Source organism: Monodelphis domestica, chromosome 1 (genome assembly GCF_027887165.1).
Source record: "Monodelphis domestica isolate mMonDom1 chromosome 1, mMonDom1.pri, whole genome shotgun sequence".
NCBI lineage: Eukaryota > Metazoa > Chordata > Mammalia > Didelphimorphia > Didelphidae > Monodelphis > Monodelphis domestica.
In genome coordinates, this window is record NC_077227.1 from 54,516,327 (window position 1) to 54,534,287 (window position 17,961).

The 17,961-nt window shown below is 37.2% G+C and overlaps 2 protein-coding genes across 6 annotated transcripts in view; one reads left to right on the top strand and one right to left on the bottom strand.

Annotated features, from left to right (window-relative positions):
• The window catches only part of FAM149B1 (family with sequence similarity 149 member B1), a 205,297-nt gene that overhangs the window by 131,429 nt on the left and 55,907 nt on the right, over nucleotides 1-17,961 (top strand). The gene's annotated exons all lie outside the window — the stretch shown is intronic.
• CFAP70 (cilia and flagella associated protein 70) overlaps nucleotides 1-17,961 on the bottom strand; it is an 85,718-nt gene that overhangs the window by 60,101 nt on the left and 7,656 nt on the right. For all 5 annotated transcript variants that reach the window (XM_016428168.2, XM_016428169.2, XM_016428170.2 and 2 more), the window contains exons 4-9: nucleotides 17,313-17,411; nucleotides 17,070-17,149; nucleotides 14,874-15,050; nucleotides 11,683-11,865; nucleotides 11,136-11,230; nucleotides 4,878-4,974 (exon numbers count right to left, since the gene is read on the bottom strand). In XM_016428168.2, the coding sequence (XP_016283654.2) occupies nucleotides 4,878-4,974; nucleotides 11,136-11,230; nucleotides 11,683-11,865; nucleotides 14,874-15,050; nucleotides 17,070-17,149; nucleotides 17,313-17,411 (731 nt within the window). The remainder of the gene's footprint in view (nucleotides 1-4,877; nucleotides 4,975-11,135; nucleotides 11,231-11,682; nucleotides 11,866-14,873; nucleotides 15,051-17,069; nucleotides 17,150-17,312; nucleotides 17,412-17,961) is intronic.

Sequence of the window (17,961 nt, forward strand, 5' to 3'; positions counted from 1 at the left end):
TGGTTCTTTTGCTTTTGACTGCATTCAGAAGAGGCAGCAACGACTGACTGCTACAGTCCCTCAGTGGGAGAAGGAGATTCACACCTCTCTCCCTGCTCTGGGAGCCGGAATCCAAGCCGGATAGCAGCCGAGCCCAGCAGGATGGAGACATCCATTCTGTGGTTTGCTGGATTTGGAAGTGGGCTCAGAGACGGGGAGTTATGCACAAACTGCTTTAAATGTAAGCCCACACTCCCGAGGACTGAGGTGCTATAGGGAGAGTGTCCCCAGGTGCTAACTTGGCAGGCAATGTCCCAGTGTAAAAGCGAATTCATGTTAACTGCTTAAATAGACCTGGTACACTCACCCAGGTGATTAGCAAAGAGAGTGACTGGAGCGGAGCGGATCAGAGAAAAGCCTCCTCAAAGCCTCCCTCCCAGGGGCACATGTGGGTTGGCTTTTGCTACGAAGACATTCAAGTAAAAGCTGGATAACCACTTGTCAGAGACTGACAAAGCGGGATTCTCTTAGCTTCCGTGTTGGACTAGACCACCACCGAGATCCTTCTTCGAACTCTAAAATGCTGTGATTCTATGCTTCTGGAATCAATACTCAAAGAAAGGCTCATGTCACGATGCTGCTGCTGATTGTTTATCTTATATGAAGATAAAAAATACACATCCTTGGACTAAAACAGACCAGTTTTAGCATTGTTGGGAGAGGAAGTGAAGCATTGGTAAAGGAAAGGGGAGCCCAAGGAGCCTGCTCTCTGGCTGCTAAGTTCTTCTTCTCTGGGATGAATTTTCAAAAGTTCTCTCATCTTGCTTTCTGTTATACTGTGTCACAATAAAACAAATGAACAAACAAAAAACGTAAAATCTCTTTGCCATATAATTCACAGGGATCTTGTGAGGGTTCATAAATGTATAAAGTTATATCCCCCCACTCAGCTTTAAACAGAATGTGTAACATCGGACAGCACCTGACAATGGTACTAAGCAAGGTTGTAAGAGCGGTGTCTGGCTAGTCTGGTCCAGAGCACTGAGGGGGGGGGGGCAGTAGGTGGCTCACTGGAGAGAAAGCCAGCTCTGGAAGGCCTCAGACATTTCCTAGTTGTGTGACCGTGGGCAAGTGTCACTTAACCCCCATTGCCTGGCCCTTACCACTCCTCTGCCTTGGAATCAATAATAACCTAAGATAGAAGGTGAGGGTTTAAAAACAATACTAAGAGTACTACCAATTATGCAGCTGGAAATTCACCCCATGACCTGTTATGCTTGCTTAAAAGATGATCTTTCAAACTACATAGTGCAGTCAGTAGAACCAGAACAACATCCATAACTTTGACCCGGGAACTTCAAACAAATGAAGATTGTGATATGAGCTCAGGAGCACTTGGGCGGAATGTTATCTATATTGTGAATTGAGATCACTGCGTCAATTATATTTGCTTACTTGTTTTTCTTTGATATGAGGGAAGGTTCAGTTTAGGGGCACAGTGGAAATGGGATAGCTGAAAACAATTGTAATATAAAAAGAAAAGGCATAAACGTGTTTTTAAAAATAAAAATAAATGATCTCTCTCATATGGTCCTTAAATAAAGAATTACTGAGTCTCAGACTCTGCCTTGTACATCTCTGGAAACTTATTAACATATAATCTGATATATACATTTTAACATTCTATATGAAACATGTGCATGTATATGTGCACACAACCATTTTATACAAGGGGTCCCTAATACATGCTTTTGGAAGGCTGCTTATTGCTTTATCAGAAACCTAAGTAAGATTTCATAAACCAAGCCATTATGCAATATGTTAAGATTATACAAGATTCCTCAGGAGCTGTGACCAATAAAAATAACTTTATTAAACACACATTTAATGGTTATCATCAGCCAAGGCATAAAACAGGGAGACATATGAAAAATAGAATTATCGAATTCTGAAGTCAGAAAAGATCTCAATTGTCCAAACTATGCCTGAAAAAGACAAATGACTAATACATACCTAACAAGGAGTCATGTGGCCTCCGTTCTAAGACTTCTAGTGAGGGGGGACTCCCTCCTAAGGCACTGGAGTCCACTTAGGAACATTGACGGGCAGTTCTAATTCTTGGAAAGTGTTCCCTGACTCTCTGCAGCTTGGGCCTGGTGGACCTGGCTCAACTTCTGGAGCGAAGCAGTACAGGTCTTTCCCCTCTTCCATATGACAGCCTTTCCAGTGCCTGAGGAAAATGGTATGTCTGTCCCCCTTCTGCCTTCTTTTCTCCAAACTAAACATCTCCATTTTTCAACCAGTCTTCCTGTTAGCTGATTTCTGGGCCCTTCGCTGTTCTCATTACCTTCCTCTGAATGCCCTAATTAATGTATTCCTGCCTAAGGTATTTGCCACAGTCATAGCAATATCCTGTGAGGAGTCCAAATAGAACAAGATAGTGAAGAGAGGCTCCTGTGTCTGGCTGACATTGCTGATGGCATCAAAGCATCACACGCTATCTTTCCTCCTCAATGAAATCTGTAACTTCTCAAAAGAGTTCAGGTAAATCATTCATTCAGGAAAAACCAAATGGTTGAAGAATGCCTGTGTCCAGACTATAACCCATAACCGTCACCCATTGAGTTGGCATGGCAGCACATATCAAACATCGTGTATGGTTAAGCCCTTTAAGTTGTATCCAATTCTTCATGGCCTCTTTTGGGGTTTTCTTCACAAAGATACTGAAGTGATTTGACATTTCTTTCTCTGGCTCATTTGGCAAATGAGGAAACTGAGGCAAACAGAGCTAAGTGCCTTGCTCAGGGTCATATAGTTAAGAAGTGTCTGATTTAAACTCAAGTCTTCCTGATGCTAGGCATGGCACTCTATCCACGAGATAGTCTCTGCAGGACAATTAGCTGAGCTCAGAACTAGATGGGGGGAAGAGTATAGGCTAGATTGTATTTGGAAATCATGTAGTTCAATCAACAATCTCAAGCTTACTTCTCTTTTTAATGCCAACACTGTCCCACTGATGGTATTTGGCTGTGAATCATAGAATACCACCATCTGCAGAGATTCAAAAATGTAGGTGAGCCAAAGGGCAATGGAGAAAGAAGTAGGGGATGTTAACAAGCCACAGAATTTTGCCTATGATGACTCTCATACAGGAAATGACCTGCAGTTTGGAAACTCATATAATTGGAAAAGACAGTGGACTGGTCATTCATCAAGAGCCAGAGATACGCCTTTGACTAGGCTGGTGAAGATAAACCATAAGCTGGACTGATGGACAGATGCACAGAGCGCCAGAAGGCTTCCAGGAAGCTGTCAGCAAGAGTGATGGGGATCCTCCAAGAACGTACTCACATCAATAGGAGCAGAGAGCCTATGATACTAAAGATTTCCTTGCCTACACACAGTCTGTTTGATCAGTCTAACTCAGCAATTTCTATGGAATTTACCACCAGAAGGGTATTATACTTGGGAGACAATGCAGTACTTATATTGGTTTAAAAAAACAAACAAACCCTTTTTCTGAAAAAAAAAATATAGTTTTCCATCTAATTTTAATAGAGAAAAAATAAATAAGCAATTTCTAAGGAAGGGGCCCTAAAGGGGAACATTTTTAGAATCTGAAATAAGGAAAATTAAACACAAGTATGTAAGCAATATCATCATAAAAACTTCTTTGTGTATAAACAATGCTTTTTGTACTGATCAATCCAGAGAATGAATGGATCAGTATTAGGAGGTCAAGAGTAGAAGGCAACAAGAAATATATAGACTAGGGAAGGATACTGAATTTTTTTTAGGAAAAACAGGGGGAAATGAATGCAGATGAGTCACACAGAAGAACCTCTCAAACAAACTTATTCTAATGAGAGGGACAGTTTCAGTAGTTTTAGAATATAGTGGCTTCAGGGGGTACACCTGGCTTCTATTTTAGCCCTATCACTTTCTACCTGGGTGATCTCAAACAATAATTTAAATGTCTGGGCCTCAGTCTCCTAATGATCTGAAATGAAATGCTGGACAAAATGATTTCTAAGGAAACTTCTAATTCTAAATCTCATAGGTCAATTATGAGAGGAAAGAGACTAAAACTTGCTTGAGGGAGGAAGATCTCCAAACTTTCACTAGAGCTTCATGAAAAACAGAAATATCTCCCTCAAAAGTTCTATCCATTTCCTCTTAGGGACCTTAAGCACACTGGAATTTGTTATACTGAATGCTGTGCTGGAATTTGAGTATGAGGAAAAAGCTAAGAAGGAATAAGCCTTGTGGTATTCAAATGCATTAGTAAAACTTCTGCTTCTTTCCCATTCTATCTTTGCTGTCAAAGTTTAAAAAGCCTTAATATACAGAAAGTGAATTTCTAATTCTCACATGACTGACTTGGGATAATCAAGGGTGGGTATCTGTCATATAAAAACAGATTTTTAAAAATGGAATTTTCTACTCTTGAAAGATGAACAGTTCAGAGAGGACATAATTGAGATCTATTTTGAATAAAGAGACTCTGAATTTACTTATCAAGTCTTAGAACACCAGAACTAGGTAAAAAAAAACTCACTGGCATTTGAAAGAAAAAAAAAATTTAGGGAATAAAAAGAAATTCTATTTTGTGTAATAATAGTAAACTTGTGAAGTATGATACTCCAAAATAAGCAGTATAGACAAAAAATATTAATAGGTTCAAAAGGAAGTAAGACAAATTTATGTCTGATAAATATATTTAAGCTATTATGGGTAATAGAGTAAATCTCTATCCTTTTGAAGATGACACCAGAAAGGACAAATATGTCCTCTTTCTAAATGCCCATTGGTATCAGAGTAATAAGCTCAATGACCTAACTCATTATGGCATGGTTTATAATGACAATGCATGTAAGCATATTAACTTGAACACATACCTTATCAGCTTTTGTTTTTGTTTTGGCAACAGGAGCTACAGGAACTCTTGCTATCTCCACTGGGAAGAAACGGCAATCTGCAATTCGTTTCTGAAAACTACAAGCCAAAAACCAGACACATGTGTAAAGCCAGTTTCAGTACAATAAATTGAGGGTAAAGGTATCTTGGTATAAGTGATTCATTCCTCTCTCTGGACTCTTCTTCTGAGTTGGCTCATTCACCAAACCTGTATTCACCCTGGCAGATGGGTTATGGAGAGATAGGAACTGTTACAGCTAACTTCAAGATTCTAGTTGTAACCCTGTTGGGGTTCTCCTACATTATAAAATCCTGAGTCCCCACCAGTGTATTTGCCATTTATCAACCATCTAACTCCATTAACTCGACAATATATACTAAGCAGAATGTAAAGCAAGAATAATCATCATATAATATTCTACCTATAAACCTGATGTGTGCTCTCCCATCACAGTGTCCATGGGAGAGAATGAGCACAAACTTAAAATACCACTGTAGTGAGGCATAAATCTAGGAGATCCATGTGCCCCAAATTACAAATTATGATTCAAAAGTCCTACATCGAAGAAGAATAAAATACTGCAAACATCCAGAAATAAGCAAATTCAAGTCCCAAGGAATCACAAGTCAAGATTATCTAATACCTGGAAGCTTCTATTATAAAGAAAAGGATGTCTTGGAATATAATATTCTAAAAGAAAAAATATAGATTTACAGTCAAGATTAATTTACCCATCAAAGCTGTGTATAATACTATAGGGGGAAAAAAATGACTTTTAATGGAATAGAAGTCTTTTAAGAATTTCTGAAAAGGCTACAGCTGAGTAGGAACTCTGAAATACAAACACAATTGTCAAGAGATATCTAGAAAGGTAAATTTATTTGAATAATTGGAAGAGGAGACATGATAATATAGAGCTAGCATTCCATCTCAAAGAGAAACAAGCATACCATCATAGTCTTAATGTCCCATAGAATATGGAAGACATTCTATCTTTTTAAAAGTGGTCTTGGGAATGTATTGACTGTTCTGAGAGTTGGAAGAAGGTAAAGAGAAAGGAAGGTAAAAGGAGGAAGAGACTAGTTGAGAAAGCAGGAAGAAAGGCAGGGAACTGACTATTTCTCATAGGGCAGATGAGAAGGTCATACAAACAAGGAGAAAAGGTTTGAGGGAATTATCTAAGACAGAAAAAGGAAGACTGAACACACACATATTCAAAAGAGTTTGGCACAGAACTATATCAAGCTCAAAAGGAAAAAAGAAAAGGGAAAGGGAAGGAGTTGAGAGGAAGGAGAATAATGCTTAGGAGATCATAATAATAATCTACACCAACTTTCTGATTCTGATTGGGGAGGAGTGAAAAGAAAAAAAGGATAGAAAAGGAAAGAAAAAGAAAGGGAAGTAAAGAGAAAAGATCTAGAATCTAAAGGAGTACCTTAGGAGGCCTCTTAGACAAGTAAAGAATGGCTTAACTGAAATATGTAGATAATGAATGGTATATTGGTGTTCTGCAAGAAATGAGAAAACAAACATTTTCAGAAAATCCTGGGTAATATGAAGGACAAAGGGAACAGAAAACAACTCACTCAAGGACAACTATATCATAAAGAAAAACAACTTCAAAAGACCCAAGAACTCTCATCAGTATGTAACCAGTGATATCTTTTTTTAAACCAATAAAAAAACAGGTTTTTTCATTTTAAACAAAGCAAACCAAAAATATATATTCTACAATTTTGCCAGGAATTGAAGTCAAGCCCAGTGGCTTGTAGCTTGCAGTCTCTATATTTGCCTCTTTTTTGAAAATTGAAACACTATTTGCTTTTCTCCAATCTGAGGGTATCTCTCCTGTTCTCCATGATCTTTCAAATATTACTGACTATAGTTTAACTTCACATTAGCACGTTTTTGTAGTCTCAGGATGTGAACTTGATCTGAGCAAGAGCCATGTCTTTCAAAGCTACTTTTCTTTATGTTGCCTACAGCAAGGTGATAGACACAAGTGTGAAGACTGGATTTGGCTATCTCCTGATTGTAACAATGAAGGTACTTAGCTCTTCCTTTATTATGAAGATTAAATTGCAATTCCCTGTCTATTTTTAGATTTTAATCCCCAAAGTGTTAACTCAGTATTTAAAGTAGATCTATCCATTTTAACTACAAAAAGGTGTTAACTAACCAAAAAGGGTGTTAACTACAAAAGGTGTTAACTAACCAAAAAGGTATTAACTAACTACAAAAGGTGTGACACCCATTTCATACAATGAGTGGGCAGTCCTGGAGAAAATCATCTGCTGTGGTTGGTAGATGTAAAAATTTGGGGGAGGTGACATAAGAGGAAAAGGTCTTTAAATAGAGGAAACAGAGACACACATGATGAATTGATAGATCAAGAATTCAGTCACTCGGAGGAGAGACTGGAAGACAGACACTCTGACTTGGAGTGAAGACACTTGGCTGTGGAACTGGATCCCTGGAGAAGCTCATGCAGGAGACCTCAAACTGCTTTCCTTTTAGATGGTCATTGTGGGTGAGTGTAAAGGCTGACTTAGTTTCTTGCCCTTTCTGGAGGTGTGAACCTCCGGGAAAGGCCCATCATCTTGAGACTCCTTTCCCCTGGCTGGGGCTTAGAATTTCTACCTGGCTCTGAGAAAGCCAGAGATCTTTCTCTCTCTCATTCTTAGTATCATTCCCTTTATTGTAAAATAAACTACCATAAATTCCATTTACTTGAGTAATTCATTTTGGGATTTAGAAATTAAATCCCTGGAGACCACCAATTAATATATTCAGTTCAACCATATAAAATTTAACACAAGGGAATGAATAAATGAATGATAGCTAGTATTTATATAGCAGTGCCAAGCACTGTGCTAAGCAATTTACAATTATTATATTATTTGAACTTCATGACAATTCTGGGAGGTAAGTGCTATCATCACCTCCTTTTTATAGTTGAGGAAATTGAGGCAAACATAAATTAAGCGACTTGCCTAAGGTATTCATATAGCTTATGCATACCTGAGGTTGATTTTGAACTCAGTTCTTCCTGACTTCAGGCCCACCACTTTGTCCACTGCACCACCTAGCTACCTAGGAATGTATGACTTTTTCTGTAGATGATACCAAAAAAACATATATACATTTTTGGACATGACCACTGTGTGGATTCATCTTGCTTGACTCTGCTTGTTATTATACTTTTTATTCTTTATTTTTCTCAATAATTGGTGGTAGGAGAGAAAGGATTTGCAATAGTAATGTCCCCAAAATGGGCCATTGAAGCATTTTTTTAATGGACAGAAAAGAACAGAAAGAAGCACAGACAGTTTTGAAACTAACATGCAGAATTTACTATGTGTTTAAAAAAGAGGTAATATGAAATATATATTTATGGTTTCATAGAGAATCCTTTTTGCATACATATTTTGCATATGTATGTACATTTTTGTGTTTATGTTCAGAATTTAGAAATTAAAATTAAAAAAAGAAAATAGCAACAAATGTGGGTTCCAAAAGTTTTTTATAAATTTTTTTCTTTTAAAAAATTTTTCTTTTAAAAACTTTTTCAGTGTTTACATGATTCATTTTCTTGCCCTCCCCTCTTTCTTACCCCCTCCCAGAGCCAACAAGCAATTCCACTGGGGTGTACAAATGTTCAAATGTTTCACTTGATATCTATTTCCATATTATTCATTTTTGCTGTAGAGCAATTTTTTAAACCCTAAACCCCAAATCACATATCCATATATACATGTGATAAGTGATGTCATGTGCTTTGCTTTTGCATTTCTACTCCTGTAGTTCTTTCTCTCAATGTGGATAACATTCTTTTTCATAAGTCCTTCAGGCAAGTACTGGCTTGTTGCATTGCTACTAGTAACATTACAATGTTTTACTTTCTGTGTACAATGTTCTGGTTCTGCTCATTTCACTATGTCTCAGTTCATTGAGGTTCTCCTAGTTCATATAGAAATCCTCTAGATCATCATTCCTTACAACATAATCATATTCCATCCCCATCAGATGCCACAATTTATTTAGCCATTCCCCAACCTAGGGACGACCCTTCATTTTCCAATTTTTTTTTGCAACCACAAAGAGTGCAGCTTTGAATGTTTTTGTACAAGTATTTTTCCTTATTATCTCTTCAGGGTACAAACCAAGTAGTGGCATTACTGGATCAAAGGATAGGCATTCTTTTAAAGCCCTTTGCTCATAATTCCAAATTGCCTTCCAGAATGGCTGGATTAATTCACAGCTCCCCCAGCAATGCATTAGTGTCCTGATTTTGCCACAACCCCTCCAATATTTATTATTATCCTTTTCTGTCATATTGGCCAATCTGATAGATGTGCGATGGTACCTCAGCATTGTTTTGATTTGCATTTCTCTAATTATGAGAGATTTAGAACTTTTTATGTGCTTTTTGATGGTTTTGATTTCTTTACCTGAAAACTGCCTGTTCATGTCTCTTGACCATTTGCCAATTGGGGAATAGGTTGATTTTTTTGTACAATTGACTTAGCTCCTTATATATGAGGAATGTAACCATGAAAATGTGGTTTGCCAAGACTGCGAATTGCCAAACTATAAAGGTTTGGGCTTTATTGTAAAGGATAATTTTAGTGTCTTGATTTAAAATCTAAAATAAATGGTCGCCATGGGAAAATTCCCAAATATGAAAATACCCAAGTCAGCTGGGTTTTATGGGGATTTTAATTAATATAAATGAAGGAATTAAGGGAAGGAGAGAGAGAGAGAGAGAAAGAGAAAATAGTAGAAAGGGCCTAGGCCAAATGGCCTAAGCCTGAGCCCAAGGGAGAGCGAGTCAGTCTTTATCACTCACCACAAGATCATCTTCAAGCAAGCTCCAAACTTCCAAACTCCAACTCCAACTAACTTCCAATCCCAAAACTCAACTCCAACTCAATAAGTCCCTTCCTTTTAAAGAAATTTTCTCTTATGTCACCTCCTCTAAATTTTCACGTCTACCAATCACAGTAGATGCTTTTTCCCAGAACTGCCCATTCTTAGTTCTCATCTTCTTTTGTTCTCACCTTCTCTGGTTAGATTAAATCTACTGAGTACTTCACACCTCTTTTGTTAAGCTTGCCTTTTGTAAGTTCCTTGACCTTTTAGGTACTAATTTAGCCTTTATAGGTACTGAGCACCTTTTTGTATTAGATCTAAAAATAGACCTAGCTTAAGGTTTTAGCTTCACTATATAAGTATGAGTTAGGGACTTTTCATTGTTCAATCAGGAGTTTTCAACTTTATCTTCACCTAAGGCACTGTCTGAGTAGGGTGGAGTAATTTTAAAAGTTCTCAATACATTCCTGATCAAGTACCTCCATTGTTAAAAATGGGGAATAGCTTAATCAAATCTTCTAAAGTAGTCTGAGTTGTTTTAAGATTCACAGATATGAGACCTTTGTGAGAGGTTTTTGTTATAAATTTTTTCCCAATTTGTTGCTTCCCTTCTAATTTAGGTTGCATTTGTTTTGTTTGTACAGAAACTTTTTTTAATATAATCAAAAGTATTCATTTTACATTTTGTAGTGTTCTCTATCTCCTGCTTTATCTTAAATTCCTTTCTCACAGATCTGACAGGTATATTATTCCTAATTTGCTTATGATTTTCCTCTTTATATTTAAGTTATTTACTCATTCTGAGTTAATCTAAACCTAAATTCTCCCATACCGTTTTCCAATTCTCCCAGCAATTTTTGTCAAATAGTGAATTCTTGTCCCAAAAGCTGGGATCTTTGGGTTTATTGAACACGATCTTGCTGTCATTTACCCCAAGTCTATTCCATTGATCCATCCTTCTATTTCTACGCCAGTACCCATATTGTTTTGACATCACTGCTTTATAATATAGTTTAAGATCTGGTAACACTAGGCCTCTATCCTTCACCCAGAAGAATTTTCTTGATACTCTACATCCTATCTAATGACAATGAGACAAAGATGATACCAAAAAAATTATATTTTGTCTTGCAAAAGTTAGAGCCATTCAACGAGACACATGTATATAACAAACATTCACCAAAGCTCTTTAACCCTGGACCCCTCTTTCTCAATTTAATCTTGCCATAAAAGGCCAGGAACTTTGTGAGAGAGGAAGAAAAAAAAACTCAAAGCAACTTAATGTTCCCAAGAGCTAAATCAAGTTAACATAGTCAGATATTTGTTTACCTAAGCTAGTTACCTAAAACTAACATCTTAATCTTACTTGACAACTGCAACAGGGTCAAGGTAGGAGCGACTTTCCAAGTCCCAGACAATTCTTTTCTTGAAAGTTTCTGCTTGGTTTCTAAACTCTTTGTCCTAGAAAATGACAAATTTGGGGGCCTTAGGCTACAACTGCCAATACCACATGCCACACATGAAACAACATCCCTGTCCAGGATCCTCCCCCCATAATGAACTCACACAAAATATATTTAGCATATGATTATAGCAAAGATTTGTAACAAGAATGATGACAGGAAAAGAAACTGCATAGGACACATCTACATCATATGCTCAAAAACTTGGGTATATATCCTTTATATTTCCCAACTTCTTCATTCAAAAAAAAAAACCAAATAACTTACACTTTGGTGATAGATCATGGATCTGAACCCCACTATAACTAGATATTTAGGGAGTTGACTGATAATATATGGAAGTTAAATCATTTTCCATGTACAATCAGCTAGGCTGAGATGACATCCGAGGTCAGATCATCCTTTACTCATCTTAAACTGAACAGATAGTATATATTCAAGCTTGCTCACCTCTGGATGGTTGAGTTCTCCATCTTCTTCAACATAAGGGCCACCAGTAATGAAAGCATCAGGAATGTACTGAGCTCCTGGTGCTAGGATGTTGAAAATGGGCCATTTTTTGGGCCGAGGTACAGGTTCTTTTTCCCCACCAAGCTTTAGGATTCCATTTTTGAACAATATTGGATAGTCTTTCTACAGAGAACAAATCCCATATTTAATAAAAATGGCAATTAGAAGGAAATTCATTTGCAATAAACACTAGAAGCTTTCCTAACAAATATAGGTATAAACAAAGGACATCCATTTCCTCACTATTGTCTGCCAGCTATAAAATTAAAAATAAATTGAAAGTAAAAATATATGTAAAGAAAAAATTATATTAATAGCACAAACTTATGTAAAGAGAAGACAAAACACACATAATTGGAGGGATATTAAATGTTCATGATTGAGGCACATCATTTTAAAAAATCATGATGCTAGCCGAGTTAATTGACTGATTTAATTCCATCCCACTTGAATTAACAAAAGAATGCTTTACAGAACTAGACAAAATTCATTTGGAAGAATAAAAGGTCTAGACTCTCACATGAATAGAAAAAAGTCAGGAGAAATAATAACATTTTTAGACCTTACATTATACCATAAAGTGCTCATACCAATAGGTACTGGTTAAAAAAGTCAAGCAGAATTAGTTAAAGAGATTAGATAGGGAAAAAAGAGAAATCATTTATCTCAACAACTGAAAAACCTGAAAAAAAATTATTTTGGGGGAGAGTTTTTCTATTTGAAAAGCACTGCTAGGAAGGTTGGAAAGCAGACTGGTAGAAATTAAATTTGGGGAAATATACAATATACTAGAATAAGTTCAAAATGAAAACATGACTTGCATATTAAAGGTCACACCATTAAAAAAATAGAAAAGAACCAGCTCAAGAATCCTTCAGTAATGATTTAGGAAAATTTCTTAACTAAATAAGGGTTAGAAACAGTAACAAAAAGTAAAAAAAAAAACTAGATCATTTCAATTACATGAAATTGAAAGCTTATGCATGATCAAAAGCAATACAATTAGGAGAAGAAGGAAAGCTGCCAACTAGGAGAAATGTTTTTGTATCCAACATAACTAAAAAGGGTCTGATATTCAAGACATTATATGATAGGTATATAAAATGAGCTAAATGAATTTTAATGACTCATTCATCAATCAGGACATCTCAGCCTTGGTTTAACTGAGGGGTGCCATAGGTGAGTTATTCCACTGAGTTTTGGGAAACCATCCCAGGGCTGAGCAGTTTCCTTAGTTAAGTCAAACTCACCTAACCCATTATATTTATGTGGCCCCGCATCATGCTTCCTCATATCCTATCTAGCCATCAATAAGGCAACCTCTATCATATCCAGCCGACATGGACATCTAACTATCTGCCTTTTCATTATTCTCTAATGGAATGTCATTGCATCATGAGAAATTATGAATACAGAGGACACAGAGAAGCATGAAAAGACTGACACAATGAAGTAAGTAGAACCAAGAAAACAACACACATAATGGCTACAACAATGAAAACTGAAGGAAAGAAAATACATAACTGAATGCTGTGTATTCTAATGATTAAGCAAGGCCCAAAGAAAAAAGAACTTTCACCTTCTTCCCTTACTTACAGATGTGGGAGATATTAATACATTATCAAACTCTGTTAATGTATAGGTTAGTTTTACTGTGCTACTTTTTTTCTTTTTTTGTTATAAGAGATGGTTTCATGGGGAAAAGTAAGGGGAGGAATATATAGTTGGATAGGAATATGATATAAAAACAGAAGATTCAATAAAAATTCAAAGAAAAAAAGGAAATTCAATTAGGTATAGGTAATAAACTTTGCATAAAATGCAAGCAAGCATGAACAGCAAAAAATGTAGATATAGAGGAATACAAACATTTAAATGATGGGTTCTTTTGTCAGAAAGTAACTTTGGATCATTAAATGTATTACATAGTTCCCCTGATATCTAGCCCCTTCTCTTCCATCTATTCAATTAAAGGTCCAGCTCACTGTCCCTATACAATGCCTATGTTACAATGCCATATACAATGCACATACACTCATAATGTTATACTGGATGAGTAGCCCATCCCACTACATGCTTGCTTATTCCTCTATGGACAGCTTGGCCATTTTTTTTAATAGTCATGGAGCTCCCCAAGAAGAACCCTTAATATTCTGTGCTTCATTAAATTGGCAGCATATCATCCACAAACAGTAACACATGAAGGACCTCCCTATCTAAAGGGACTCTGCCCAGAGCATCGTGGCTGGGGTGACCCCTTTGCTGAGCCTACGGGGTGACCCAGAAGATGATGGAGAGATGCATCATGAGGGTATAGAAGCTGCAACAAATCTCTAAAGATGACCTATATACAAGAAGTGGCATAAAAACAGAATGCAGGTAGAACTGTCATGTAATCATATAGACCTATTATCCATTCCTGACTCTTGTTACATGACAGATTCTAAAGTGAGAAATGCTCTGGCAGGCTGCCCAGCAGGCATCATACTTTCCCCCCTGATTTGCACTGTCAGAGCCTCTCACTGACGGTCTCTATCTTTCTGCCCTTCTTGGTACTGGACCTCATCTTCTCTTAGAAGGTAATAGAGAAAACACCTTTCACTGGGTAATCAGCCTCCAAAGTCAACCTTTCGAATTCCATAGATGACTGCCAAGGCTAGAGAGGCCTTCACGTTTTCCAATCCTGATAATGTATTGACTCCCAAATAGAGGACAACAGGAGTGAAGAGTTACCAATTCCTGCTCTAGGTGCAGGCTGTGAGTGACTATGTCTCCCATGGTGAAAGAAATGAATACTTTCCTCTACCAGATAAACTCTGGGCGTGGAGTACCTTTCTAGAAAGATTCTTTTAATCCCTTCTGGGGAGAAACTAGACATGAGTCAAACCTAAGCTTTAAGAGATTACCCAAGGGATCAAAGGAAATAACCAGCCAGAGAACTGAAGAGGAGCCGGATTTATCTCTTTGGGGCAGACTTCCCTCGGGCATGAGCCTCAGCTACAGACTAATCTAGAGCCAGGGCCCGTTGGGAGAAGGCATTCCCTCCTGGGCTTGCAAGTAATAATTACACATGAAACATAATATGAGTAAAGACTTTTATATTGAAAAGAAATAAAGCATCCTATCCATACCTCTTTATTTGATGGAATTTGCAAACCAGCCATGTAATTTTGCTGAGGTCCTGTAGGCACAAAAATTTCAGGCACAGAGTAGGCAGCCTCTAAAGTCATCCTTAAAAGGTTCCCACCCAAGATCTGGGCTGTAGTCAGTAATGCCTCTGAAACAGATACTGTTACCTCAAGACAACACTGCAGAAGAAAAAGAAGGTGAACATGAAATAATAATAATAGTGCTTTAGATTTGGATATCATAAAATAAATATCCAAACAGTTATCTGGACAATTTCACATGCATGATCTCCCTGGATTCTCACAACAACCTCATGAGACAGGAAGATAGATAGTTATGTTCTATAAATAAGGAAACTGAAGACCATAGTCACAAAGCAAATTAGCAATAAAGGCAGTACTAAAACCTAATTATTTTGCCCTCTTGTGCCTTAGTCTTTCCACTATGCCATGTGAATTGTTACTTGGCGTCTTTTTTTAAAGATAGCTACTGAACTAACATGCTGAAAACAAAGAATAGAGAATACTTCCTTGGGTGATAAAGGAAGACATTCTAGGGAATGTCTATCCAGAAACTGGTTTCAAGAAGAATTTTCCATTTCAGATTTGCAGGGCAAAACACCATACATATTCTTAAGATAGGTGGGAAAAAAACTCCATTGGGCAATTCTATCAGATGGGTGGAAATGAGTTGGACTCTAAGGATTTATACCACCTCTGGAACAATCAGCATGGCTGCTTAAATATTAAATCTCCACACAATCAATAAGATACCCAATAAAATGGAAGTCATTTGTATAGTATGTTTTAATGTGTGTGTTAAACTTACAAACCTAAAGGAAAACACATATTAGACTGTGGGGGAAAACAGGACCCACAGACATTTTACATCTTGAGGGACTGACTCCCTCAATCTGGAAGAGGCCTAATAGTGTAAAGTTCACCATAGAGAATAATATAATATAGAAAAATAATATAACAAACTATGCGAACACGCAGAAAAGAGGATGGTCTCATTCACTGGTGCAGCAACCATTTGCTGCCTTTGGATAAGAGACAATTGCTGACTTGTCTAAATGGTTATCATGATCCTTCCATTTTATTTAAAAGGCCTTCTTTAACAACTAAAAAAAGGATTTGGTCTCTTCTCCTATTGTTCTTGCTCTTGAACAAGGAAGGAGTCAGAAGGAGGTGTGGTTCCTTTTCCTCTACCAAACAACCTAATGAATTTCTTACTGAAAAGATCTGAGAGAAGGCAAACAGCACCTTTGGATGTACAATGGATACTCTAATCTTTGAAAGGGGGCACAAATGGCGGAACAAGGGGAAAGAAGTTTCTGCCCATGGCACTCCCACTAAGTAGGTGAGTAATCCATCCCCCAGTGAATTCTGCCCCAAATAGAACTTCATGAGGGGCCCTGCAGAGAAAGAGTGTGAAGGCGCTGTGATTCTGGACGTGGGAGATGTGTTGGCCATGTGTGCTCTCTAAATGTGTCCCTTATTCCTGTTGCACTTTAAATTCACAATTCACAAATTCACAAATAAACACACTCTTCCCACTATGGATTTTGCATATATCTGTGGAGGGGACTTGAAGGTTGGGGGAGTGGAAGCCTTCTAATTACTATTTGTTCTTGCTATACCCTTTAAGTATATGCCTTTGTTAGAGAACTGTATCTACTAGGTGATTGTCAAGGGGAAATACACTGATAGATAGCTAGTGTTAGGGGGACAGCCATAAAAAGAGTTATCCCTAAAATTCTGGGAATTAAATAGTAGCTGCCTCTTGGGGGAATCCAACCTACTAACATGAGATCAGGTAGACATAGTAGGGGGTATATATAATTTTGCTATGTTTAATAAGTCACCTAGTTTCACAAAGCAAAGTCCATATAATAAACAAATATAGAAGGTCATGACCAAGGAGTGGTTCCAGAAGTGGGGAAAGGGGGACTGAATCAGAGGTTATTTTATAGTTTTTCAATAGCTTAAAGCAATAATGCATTTTCAGACCCCCTAAAACTCGGAGTGAGAGCTTGGAAGACCACTGGAAAATGGTTCATACAAGAATTTCAAGAATGCAACTCATATTAGATGTAAAACAAAATAAAATTGCACTTATCGTGACTAGTAAATAAGACAGAACTAAATTTGTTTCAGATTATTCAGCAAACTTAAAGGAATTAAAACCCCACTTACTTTAGCACCTGGTCGATTATTCTCTAAGGGTGAGCCAATCACAGGATGTAATGGGGCCATTATCTCAAATGTGGACTCTCCTGTGAAGAAAAAGAAGATTAATTAAATGGAGAAAAGGAAGTAGCTTTTAGTTAACATATTTGTTGGCAGAAATGTATCATGTTTAAATTTTGCTTTTCCATGAATTTAAAATGAATGTACTTTATTAGATGTGGCTTTTGGGTAAGTTTTATTATACTTAACCTTCTAGCAAAGGAAGAAGATCCACAACTGCTTGACCAAGAGTTACAGTCCTCTCATCTTTCTGTTTCTTTTCCTTTGGTAAAACTTCAATCACTGTCACTAGAATATAAAAATAGCAAACATGAAAAAGGTTCCAGGTCAACCATTAAGTAACAGGACAATAAGAAAATTATTAGGAATGTCTAAGACAAAAGAGAGTTATCTTAGAAAATAATTAGGGATCCCAGTATCACTGATCATTTGCTCCTACTGGAAAATCCGAGGACTTTCCTGGATCCATCCCTTATTCACCTGTCATTACAACAACATTCTCAAAGCAGAGAGTTCCAAACTTTATGTGGTGATGGTGCACTAGTTTTTTGGTTTTTTTTTTAACCCTTATTTTCTATCTTAGAATTAACACGAAATATCAGTTTCAAGGCAGAAGAATAGCAAGGGCTAGGCAACTGGGGTTAGGTGACTTGCTAGGAAGTGTCTGAGGCCACATTTGAATCCAGGACCTCCAGTCTCCAGGCCTGTCTCTCTACCCTCTGAGCCACCTAGCTGTCCCTACCACTTTTTATAAAAAATAAATTATTGTACTCCCCCATATACTTCCACAAAACAAGCCATACCACTCCTGAGTTATTTAATTTTTCCAATGATACAG